Below are 12,315 nucleotides of genomic sequence, written 5' to 3' on the forward strand. Positions count from 1 at the left end.
TTAATGGCATGTCTCAGGCAGGCTGGACAAGTGCTCCGCCACTGAAGCACATCCCTAACCTCTCTCCTTTCCTTCTATGTAACTGCCAATAAAGAAGGTAGCTTTTTTTTTGGGGGGGGGAGGTCAAAACAGGCTTCATCTGTGTAACAGTCCTGACTGTCCTGGAACTCACTCTGTAGACCAGGCTGGTCTCAAACTCAGAGATCCCCCTGATTCCCAAGTGCTGGGATTACAGGCATGCACCACTACCACCCGGCTCAGAAGTAAGCATTTTTAAATTCAGGGGTTCTCAAAGCATTATTATACTACAGGTCAAATTTTTCATATACTGAGACATTGTGTGTTGCCTTCCCTGGACTGGTATTTGCCCTGATGTTTCCTTGACAACCTTGGAGGACATCTGAACTTCAGATGTCCTATGAGCAGATGCAAAAAACTGTAGTAACACTCGCTGCATCCTTCACTACCGTAACTTTACCTAACGGTTCACACAGGAAATGTCCTTGATAAAGCTGGAAGTATTACACAATCAATCTCAATCCTTGGTGCACAGCTTTTCATATTCCACACCCTAAAACAGGAAAGGGCTATGTCAAGGAAGGCATGACTGAACTGCCAGGGAACTGACCACTACAAACAACACCATTTTTCTTGAGAGAACAACTGACAGACGATGGCTACTTCATCTTGGGTATTTAGCAGACATTTTCTTGAAAATGAAGAACCTGTCCCATCAAAAGAAAAGCTGACAATATTTATTGCTAAATTACACACGTCAGGCTTTGGATTCTGCAAAACTTGTTTCTACCGCTACGGGTTCAACAGCTTCCCGAGTCAGAAATGTCCTCACGAGAATGGTGATAGTAAAGAGTGATCTCTGACAATGAGCAAGGATTGTGTAAACAATTAGTCGATCTTGTAACTCAAGGAATAAACATTTTCCAAATGACTAAGGCATGGTGTTTGAAGAAAACCTTGGCTAGATGAAAGATTAATTCAAAATAGAAGGCGCACAAACTGATCTTAATAAAAATGAAGTATTAGGGGGCTGGAGAGATGGCTCAGAGGTTAAGAGCACTGGCTGCTCTTCCAGAGGTCCTGAGTTCAATTCCCAGCAACCACATGGTGGCTCACAACCATCTGTAATGAGATCTGGTGCCCTCTTCTGGCTTGCAGGCATACATGCAGGCAGAACATTGTATAAATAATAAATAAAAATTAAAAAAAAAAAAAAGAGAACAGGCTTCGGGTTAAAGCCTTGTTTTCCTCTCACTGTTAAAAAAATAAAAATAAAAAATAAAAAAATGAAGTATTAAAGCTCCACTACTGTGGCTTCAAATTCTACCCTTAGGGTGCACCATCTTGCCTCTGTTGACAGTTCCACATTATATGAAATGCTGTGTAATAATGTCAGTCAACAGGATGCAAATACTAGGATATTGAAATGGAAACTACCATTGGTTGAGTTTCAGGATGGCATCAAAAGACATGTGGAAAGTCTTTAAAAAACACTTTGCCTTTTCCAAACACTTACCTACATGGGGCCAGACACTACCGACATGCCTCAAGAAACCAGACACTACCGACATGCCTCAAGAAAAACAATGTATCACAAGAGGATCAATACGGGAATCCAGCTGTTTCACATTTGTGAAAATATAAATTAGGATAAACTCCAACTATTGTTGTCAAGATCATTATTTAGGTTTAAAATGTCATTTCAATTAACAGGTGTTCTGTCATTTCTTAAATACATTAAAAGCAAGTATCTTTGCTGGGTGATGGTGATGCACACCTTTCATTCCATCATTCAGGAGGCAGAGGCAGGCAGATCTGAGTTCAAGGCCAGCCTGGTCTACAGAGAGTTTCAGAACAGCCAAGGCTACACAGAGAAATCCTGTCTCCAGGGGAGGCGAGGAGGAAGCTATCTTTAAGGTTTTACAGTTTTAATTTCTATTTTGATGAAGATCAAATAACATTTTATCTGAATACATAACTGTCTTCCTCTGAAGATCCTGAAAAGATTATCATAAGCAAAATAGATTCCCTATTTATAATGTAAACAGATCTCAAATTATTAAAATTAGTAATTTACAAAAAGACCAAGTTATGAAACAGCTAATTGATTATACCATGTGCTAGAAAGGAGGAAATAATGACTTATGCTCACATATACTTGAAAACACACAAACACCAGACAGAGATCTAATCCATAAAAGCAACCACCTGATAGAAAGAGAACACTGAAAGGGTACAAAAATGAGATGGGGAGGGGAGTGTGCTGGGAATACGGCTCAGTGAGTAAAGTCCTCATCATACACCCCAGGACCCAGGTAAAAGGCTAAGCTTGCTGGAGAATGGGCTTTGTAATCCTCTAACTGGCGAGGGAAGGACTCTCCTGAGAGTGACTCATCTGCAAGTGTACTCTAATCAGTGAGCTCCAGGTCCCAAAATGAAACCCTGGGGGGTGAGCGGTGTTAGGAGAGATACTAAGGAACAATACTTGAGGGTGGGTGACCTCTCAACTTACACACAAATACATAGATGTGCGAGATGTGCACACACACACACACACACACACAAAGTGGCTTCTCAATGGATAACATAAAGCATGTATACATCAATTCATTCATTTTATTTTATAAGTCTGGGTATTTTACCTATATGTCTGTCTGTGTACTACACGCATGCTTAGTACCCAGAGAGGCCAGAAGAGGGTGTCAGAATCCCCAGAACTTTAAGTACAGATGATTATGAGTCATCATGAAGATGCTTGGTATCGAACCCAGGTCCTCTGGAAGAGTAGCCAATGATCTTAACTACTGAACCAATTCTCTGGCCCCTAGAATACATTTTCAACTTTTATTTCTTATTCTGGTTTCAGAAAAACAAAAAGCTCAAATCTTTCCCTTTTATTAGATATGACACAGAACACTACTGCTAGCAACTTAATACTCATAGCGGGAGATAAGAACTGGTCAATCTGAGTTCTAAGGCATTTTTGTTCTGTTTTTGAGCCAGAGTCTCATGTATCAAAGGCTGGCCTCAAACTCTATTCTACTCTCTAGTCTCTACCTGCCAAGCATTGGGCTTGCATGCCTGGTTTATGTGGTGCTTGGAATCAAACCCAGGCTCTTACATATGCTATGCAACCACTCTAAAAACTGAACTACATCCCCAGCCCCACAAGGAAAAACTGGGTTTTGTTTGGTTGGTTGGTTGGTTGGGTTTCTCTGTGTAGCTCTGGAACCTGTCCTGGAACTCGCTCTGTAGACCAGGCTGGCCTTGAACTCAGAGATCCGCCTGCCTCTGCCTCCCAAGTGCTGGGATTAAAGGCATGTGCCACCACTGCCCAGCAAAACATTTTTTAAGTATATCATAAATCAGTCATGAAAAGCTCAAAACAAGGATAAATTAAGCAATTACTGATAAAATAAGAAAAGCAGTAAGAGCACAAGTTATTTCATCAACTCTTTTACGGCTCAGTTGTAGAGAACGCTTGTCTATCAAGAACCAGGCCCTGTGTTCTACTCCCAAACACCACGGAGAGAGGAAATTACACTATGTTCTGTGCCTTTAGTCACAAATAACTTAATCTGACTACTTCAACTTCAGATGAAGCTTGTGTAATATGTAAACTTTCACATCTTTTTCTCAGAGTTGCAGTTAATTTAATTCTTAAATTACTTATGTCACCTTTTCTAATTAAAGGGTATTATTTCTTTCCATAATGATTAACATCCCATGCTATCTAAGAGTTATTGCCGTATCTTTTTTGTCAATAAAGTTTTATTGAAAAACTGCCACCTAGTCATTTACATAATAACTACAACTACTTTCACAATTCAAAGACAAAACTGAATAGGTACAAAGGCATATATAATATAGCCTACAAAGCCAATGTATTAACAATCTGAACCTTTAGAAAACACTTACACCTTCTATTCAACTGAAGATGAGAACCCTACTACAGGAGATCTTATCACTGCTTAGCTCAGTGGTTCTCACCCTTCCTAAGGCTGCCACCCTTTAATACGGTTCCTCATGCTGTGGTGACTCCAACCTTAAAATTATTTTGTTGCTACTTCATAACTGTAATTTTGCTACTGTTACGAATCATTATGTAAATATCTGTGTCTTAGGTGATCCAAGTGGTCACAATCTACAGTTTGAGAACAAGTAGCTTAGAGTAAGAATTATACCTTGCTGTTCATTCTCGCTCTAGAGGAGGGGAAAATAGTAGGAAGAGAGAAAACAAGTTAAGTTCCCCTAGAGAAACTTCAGGGTCCACTCATAAGTTATTATCTCTGGGAAATTGTGTGTGTTTGTCTAAAACAGGTTCTATACAGGGCTGTTCTATACAGGGCTGGTGACCTGAGTTCAATCCCTGGAGTTTCCAGGGTAGAAGGAGAGAAGAGATTGCTGCAAAGTGTCCTCTCATTTCCACAAAGGCACTTTGGCACATGTACACGTACACTTACACATACACGCACACACACGCACACTCAATAAATATAATAAAATTGAAGAAGAATGGCTATGCAAACAAAGCCCTGTACGCATAACAGATGAAGCAATTCCACTACCATCGCCGTCACTGTTAAACATTACTCTACAGGTGGGTACTAGTCAATAAACACTGTTAGAGAAGAAAAAAATAAAAACTGAAGGCAAGAAACTTGGTAAGTAGGTAAAATTATCACTGAAAGCAAATATGACTATATTCCTAGAAAAGTAACAGAACCAAATATCAATTATTAAAAACAATAAAAAAATCAGTAAAGTTTTAATACACAAAATGCTTCTCTGCATATAATAATTAAGGAAACCTACTGAAGAAAACTGACCCTGTAAATAAGCAATCCTGAAGGGCTAGAATTCTGCTCAGTGATGGAGCGCTTGCCTCGTAGGCCCAAAACCATGGGTTCAATCCCTACCTAGCACTGAAAAAGACAATTGGGAAATCAAACGTCTATAAAAAAAGAGAGAGGGGAAAAAAAAAAAACTAAAAAACATAATTTCTCTCAAAGTTTCTTTATAAGCTTAGTAAAACCTGAGTAAAAGAAACCATCAACAGGGGCTGGAGAGACGGACGGCTTGGCAGTTAAGAGCACTGGCTGCTCTTCCAGAGGTCCTGAGTTCAATTTCCAGCAACCATGTGGTGGCTCGAAACTGTCTGTAACTCAGTGCCAGGGAACCTGACACCTCACACAGATATACAAGCAGGCAAAACACAAGTGCATATAAAATAAAAATAAATACATTTTTTAAAAAAGCAACAGTGCTTTCATTTTGGTTTTAGTAAGTAGAAAGCCTAATTCTAAATTTATATGTAAAATAAGCAACCAATAATTAAGCTCATAAAAAGAAAAAAACTAAACAGGAAATAACAAGACATGTTGTTGTACATCTGAAGATCCCATATGAAATAAATAAATAAATGAAAAGTATCCAGGAAATTCCTGAAACAGAAGAGAAATAACAGTAACTCTAAAACTACTTACTATAATAAAAACTGTATTAACAGACCCAAGAATAAGGCAATGAAATCAAATATGCTGTCTGGAGGGAGACACAGAATTCACCAGAATTCAATATAATCATAAATCTAAATTTTCGTGTTCAAAATAGAATATAAAAGGGATATTACAGTAATGGCAATAAAGTAGGTTCATATCTGAAATTTAATTATCATAAACTCAAAATGGATAAAAGATGGCAATGTAAAAAGTGAATTAATGAAACAATTAGAAGCATACACTGGGAAGCAAGCCAAAAGCACATAATAAGAGCGATTCACACAGAGGCCCTGAAAAAAAAATTGCTGAACATCACAAACTTCTTAGAATCGGGGAGCATGTTTGCCCATGTCTGTCCTAGAACTCGGGAGGCTATGGATCACTTCAAATACAAGGCCAGCCTACACCACATAGCAGGTTCCAGGCTAGCCAGCAACACAGTGAGAACTCACAAAACCAAGAGGCTTGAAAGGGAGTTCAGCAGTTAAGAGCTCTTCCTGTTCTTCCAGAACTGTGTTCAGTTCCCGGCACTCACAGCAGGCAGTTCACAACCATCAGGGGATCCCACACCCTCTTCTGCCTCCTCGAGGACTGAACTCAAGTGCTCAAACTCATTCATAGACACACACATATAGCTAGAGTTTTCCTGCCTGGCCCACAGTCAGGACAAATCTCTGCCACCCGCCAGTCCCACAACTGCTCAGACCCAACCAAGTAAACACAGAGACTTATATTGTTTACAAACTGTATGGCCGTGGCAGGCTTCTTGCTAACTGTTCTTATATCTTAAATTTATCCATTTCTATAAATCTATACCTTGCCACATGGCTCGTGGCTTACCGGCATCTTCACATGCTGTTTCTCATCATGGCTGCTGGCAGTGTCTTTTCTGACTCAGCCTTGCACTTCCCAGCTTTATTCTCCTCCTTGTCCCACCTACACTTCCTGCCTAGCCAATGGCCAATCAGTGTTTTATTTATTGACTAATCAGCAACACATTTGCCATACAGAACATCCCACAGCACACACATATACACACATAAGTAAAATACTTTAAATTTTTAAATGAAAGGAAAGCCAGCTGTAGTGGCACATGCTTACAATCCTAGTCTTCAGGAGGCATAAACAGGGCTGGGAAGGTGACTTGAACTCAATCCCCAGGACCCACACGGTATCTTGCAGGCCACAAGAATATATTATACAGATTCAGCTGCATATTAAAGCCATACCTAGAAATTTCAAGGCATTTTTCTAGAGGAAGCCATCTATCACAGAATATTTGGTGTAACTCAGTTTTTACTATTTCAACTGTCTTCTGCTATGAAATTCTTGTGGGCCCATATAATACTAGACCATTTGGCAAACAGTCCAGCTTCTCAGACCTGCTGATCCTCTAGGTAACTAACTCCCTCCCTAAGCCTAGGAGACGAGCAGTCTGTAGCTTTGCTTCTTGTGCAAGTGAAGCTCAGATCATCCCTTGCCTTCAGGCCTAGTGGCATTCCAGAGCAATAGACTGAGGACAATCGGGCTTTTTGCATAACCAGGTGCAGTAAGGACTGGAGCGGAATTCCAGAGGGGCAGAGAGTAGAGTGGCAAGGAGAGGAAGGACAAGACAGTTTTCTGTAGATGGTAAAGTAGATCTCGTGTAGAGTTTATCAGGGCCAGGAGTAAGGGAACCACAAAGGATAGATGGAGGACGGAGATGAGACCAACAGCATAAGGCTGAGTTATTACTAGGGCTATGAGGGGACAGAAAAAGTATGTACAGAGAGGAACCAAGACTCAGGATGGAACTGAAGCTATATAATAGAATTTTGTCATAGAAGAATAAAGTAAACGGATAAAGAGCATGGTGTACATAGATTCTTTTCCCTCAGATAACCCCACGCTGGACGTAGGATCTTCCCCCAGGACTCTGGGAGGGGTTTTCTCAAGGCAGGCCCTTGGGAAAATTCCATTAATGGTAGAAGAAGAAAACCATGTCCTCCAAGTTGTCTCCTATGTGCTGCCACACACATGCCACAGCATACACAACAGACACACACAGACACACACACACACACACACACACAGACACACACACACACACACACACACACACACACACACACACACCCCAAATAAACAAATGAATGTAATTTTTAGAGAGTTTAAGGCCAGGATTGGTACAGCACTCCTTTAACCCTAGCCCTCAGAAGGCAGAGGCAAGTGGATTGATTTCTCTGAACTCATGGCCAGTCTACATAGTGCATGAGTTCCAGGCCAGCCAAGGCTACATACTGAGACCCAGGCCTCCCCTGCCAAAAAAAAAAAAAAAAAAAAAAATGTATTTTCAAGAGACACAGTCAAGAGGACCACTCCAGGGGACATGGTGCCACACACCTTTCTATTCCAGCCCTCAGGAGGCAGAGGCAAGTGGACCTGTGTGAGTTCCAGACCAGCCAGAGTAATGTGGTGAGACTAAAACAAGACCACTCCTGGAAAGTGGTGGCACACGCCTTTAATTCCAGCCCTCAGGAGGCAGAGGCAGGGAAATCTGAGTTTAAGGTCAGCCTGGTCATGGGATGGCCAGGGCTATACAGAGAAACACCTGTCTTAAGGGGGAAGGGGAGGGGAGAAAACTCCAAGATGGAGGCCAGCCTGCTGGTTTACATACTGAGTTCCAGTCTGGAGACCCTAAGTAAAAATAAAATAAAATGGAGCTGTGATTACAGCACAGGCAAGGATGTGCTTAACATGAACTGACTCGAGATGGTTCAGCAGTTAAGAGTGAAACTTAAGCAGTTAAGACTGAAAGAGCAGGGCTGGAGAGATGGCTCAGAGGTTAAGAGCACTGGCTGCTCTTCCAGAGGATCCAGGTTCAAATCCCAGCACCCACATGGCAGCTCACAACTATCTGAAACTCCAGTTCCCGGGGACCTGAAACTTCCCATGGCAAAACAGTAATGCACATTTAAAAAAAAAAAAAAAGGACTGAAAGAGCACACCACCAATGGTAGAGCACGCCTTTAATCCCAACACTTGGGAGGCAGAGGCAGGTGGATCTCTGGGTTCAAGGTCAATCTGGTCTACAGAGTGACAACCAGAGATACACAGAGAAAACCTGTCTCAAAACACAAAATACAAAAAAAAAAAAGTTAAGAGTCTTGCAAAGAACCAAATTTGGTTCCCAGCATCCACATAAGGCAATTCACAACTGCCTGTAATTTCAACTCCAAAGGTCCCACACCTGCATTCACTGTGGGTTCAATCCCCAGCACCCCATCCCCAAAATACTCATGAAGAAAGAACTCTCACTTGAGTTACTGTTTCCTCCTGCAGACACAAAGTGTGACATCCCGGGGCTGGAATAAGACTCAGTGACTAAGAGCACTGGTGGCTCTTCCAGAGGACTCAGGTTCAATTCCAGTGTCCACATGGTGGGTCACAACCATCTGTAACTCCAGTTCCAGCGGGTGCAACACCTTCTTCTGGCCTCAGTGGCCACCAGGCACATAAGCTGTGCACAAATATACATACAGATAAAACACCCATACACATAAACACGTAATTTTTTTTTAAAGTGTGACATTCCACACAGCAAAACAAAGAACAACTTCTGTAAAAAAAATAATTTCCAGTCCTCAGAGGCCATAAATCACTGAAGTTACTACTCTCCTGGGTAGAAACATCTCACTCCTATTATGAGAAATTCAAAACAAACCCCAAAACATAATGTTTGATAGAACTAAACAAGTAGGAAACCCAATGTGATAGTATATGCCTAATTCCCAACATTCGGGAGATGGAGGTAGGATGATCAGGAGTTCGAGGTCATCCTCACCCACAGAGCAAATTTTAGGCTAGTCTGGGATACATAAGCCTGTTTCTATTTTTGTTTTTAATTTTTTTAAATGTAGATGTGGATGTAGTTAGTTCAATGAAAGGCCCTGGGTTCAAGTCCCATCACTATCAGGGAGGGAGGAAGAGAGGGAGGGAGGGAGGGAGGGACGGGGAGGGGAACAGAGAGAAAATCATGACCCACAGCAGAAGAAAAACAATTATATCCCAGCTCAGAAATTATAAAAATGACATTTAACAGAAAAGGACATTCCAATTGCTACTATTTAAAGGACATGATTAAGATAGGGAAACAAGAAAAAACTGGGGGGCTGGGAAGATGGTCCAAGTGAAGGATGCTGCACAAGCATGTGGACCCAAGTTCAATGCCTACAACTGTCATCAAGAGCCTGGCACAGCGGCACAGCTCTGGGGAGGCAGACAGGGCCAGCCATCGAGCTCCATCAGCAAGTACCAAGTAGTGAGAGACTCTCTCAAAAATACAAAGTAGACAGACAGACAAACACAGACACACACACACACACACACACACACACAGCTGGAGAGATAGCTCTGTGGTTAAGAGTTTGTTGCCCTTGCAGAAGAATTGAATTAGGCAGCACACAGCTACTTTTTTAACTCCAGCTCCAGGAATCCATTTCCTCTGGTCTGCATGGGCACCTATACTCACTCACACACACATACACAGGATTAAAAATAACTAAAATAACACATTTAACCAGCACTGAAGGTGGATCTCTGAGTTTGAGGCCAGCCTAGTCTACAAAGTAAATACCAGGCCAGCCAGAGATACAAAGAAGACCCTGTCTCTAACAACAATTATTATCATTATTACTAATGAATCTTCCAAGGCAAGATGTGCTGACTGGTACAATGGTAACATGACCACTTTCTAACTGAATTTGTGGCCTACTACGCTGAAGGGAACTGGTGCCTGGTACATTAAACCTGGTCAAACACTCACGGCTGGGAAGGCTCCAGGCTTTAAGAGGAGTTGTTTGGTGTCAAACTGCACCCTCAAGGTTTTGTCTAGAGTCATGAATTAGTGCTGCTCTCAGCCTTGCTCAGGGAAGCCTCTTTCGTAGTGGGCAGAAGTTAATTCAGAGTTTCCTAAGTGGTCAGAGTGCTGAGACTCAGTAACTGTTGAGTGCTCAGCCCCAAACAGGACAGCTATATCACACCCTCTAAGGTTCAAGAAATATCAGGAGGTGGGGCAGAAAGAACTACGAGGCAGAAGGTGGCAGAAGTGATATGAAACACATCTTCTGGACATGACATGGCCACTGTACTCATGAAATTACAGCAACTGTGGTTATCTGCACTTAATGGGACCAAACAACCTCCCATCATGGATGGGGGAGGGACTCGTTGGCAATTACTGGTTGCTGATGCAGAGGAGTTACTTCAATGATATAGCCACCAGAATTAAGCTGCCCATTCTCCAGTAAATAATATCCCACCCACACTCTTTCAAAGAATTCCAATTAAACTCAGTGGATCACAAAACAAATAAAACAACAGACATGAAAATAAGAGACTGGGGGCTGGAGAGATGGTTCAGTGGTTGGGAACACTGGCTGCTTGCTCTTCCAGAGGATCTAGGTTCGGTTCCCAGAACCCATATGGCAGCTCACAACTGTCTGTAACTCCAGGGGATCTGACACCCTCAAACAGACAGACATGCAGGCAAAACACCAATGCACATGAAATAAATAAATTTATTTTAAAAAAAGAAGAGAGTATTGTTGGTCAGTATGGGTGAGAAAGAGATGAGAGAAGGTAATGAGAGATGAAAATTACCAAAATACACAATATACGTGTATAAAATTGTTCATGAAATATTTTTAAATGGATGAAGTTTCTAGATGTGCTACAGTGTGGGTAAACTTTGAAAGCACTGTACTCAATGAAATAAAACAAACAAAACAGAATAGTTGTCGTGGCTGGGGAGAACAGAGAAGTCCTTATTTAAATAAAGACAGTGTCTTTCACTTGAAGGAAAAAACACTGTGGAGATGGATAATGGTAATGGCTACAAACATTGTGTGTATATTAAACACCACAGAACTATATACTCAGGTACTGTTTACAGACAGTTTTTACTATCAATGTGATTTACAGTGAATTCATTTTCATTTTAAAGGTATATTAAGCCATACTGCATCCCCCTCAGAGGGTGGAGGGTAGTTGGTAAATAAATTGCTCATCTCCTACATTTAGATGGGCCCCACCTACCTGAGTAAACTCCAGCAAACATCCTAAATACCGACATCTAGATGAGTTTCCCTGGATGCAGTATTTCATACATGTCACATACCACAGTACAGGAAGGACAGCAGCCCGCTCCATCTGTTTCTCTTGGACACTACTTCATGAGATTTCTTTCCCCTCTGCTAATTTTAATCTGAATCTTTCCTCTGTAATCAATTGTAACCTTAAGTATAACAGCTTTTCTGAATTCTTTGGGTCCTTCTACCTGGTCATCACACCCTAGGCTAGTCTTTGTGACCTATAGACAGAAAACATGTATCATTGCTCTGGCTAGCCTTAACTGTCAACTTGACAGCCTGGAGTCATCTGAAACGAGAAGCCTCAACTGAGGGACTGTCTAGTTTAAACTGGCCTACGGGCATGCTTGTAGGGGACTGTCTTGATTACTAATTGATTACTAATTGAGGGTGTGGATCATGATGGGCCATGCCACCCCTGCTCCTGGGTTCTAAAAGCAAGCAAGCTGAGCAAGGCATGGCACACAACCAGCAAGCAGCACTCCTCATGCCTGCTTTAGTCCATGCCTGAGTCCCCACCCCGACTCAACTCAGACATGACCTTTACCTGCAAATGTGAGGTGAAATAAAGCCGGGGAAGGGGTACTGGGCTAAATAAGAAAGCTACCTAAACACGAATTTGTGAAAACCCAGAGAAAGAGCCAGCAAGCAGCGTTTCTCCACGGTTT

At 41.7% G+C, this 12,315-nt stretch overlaps 1 protein-coding gene across 6 annotated transcripts in view; it reads right to left on the bottom strand.

The window, feature by feature from the left end:
* Memo1 (mediator of cell motility 1) overlaps window positions 1-12,315 on the bottom strand; it is a 114,790-nt gene that overhangs the window by 86,929 nt on the left and 15,546 nt on the right. Inside the window, exon 1 of one of the 6 annotated variants that reach the window (XR_008220187.1) lies at window positions 8,817-8,965. The exons of 3 other annotated variants lie outside the window; for them this stretch is intronic. Coding sequence is in view for 2 of the 3 variants with exons in the window: in XM_052746248.1 (XP_052602208.1) it covers window positions 8,817-8,937 (121 nt within the window). In the remaining variant the exon portion in view is untranslated. Of the gene's footprint in view, window positions 1-8,816; window positions 8,966-12,315 lie in introns of those variants that run through there. 2 more of the 6 variants (XM_052746248.1, XM_052746245.1) reach the window with 2 other exon arrangements.

Source organism: Peromyscus californicus, unplaced genomic scaffold, assembly GCF_007827085.1.
Source record: "Peromyscus californicus insignis strain IS unplaced genomic scaffold, ASM782708v3 Scaffold_1__1_contigs__length_55948999, whole genome shotgun sequence".
Classification (NCBI taxonomy): domain Eukaryota; kingdom Metazoa; phylum Chordata; class Mammalia; order Rodentia; family Cricetidae; genus Peromyscus; species Peromyscus californicus.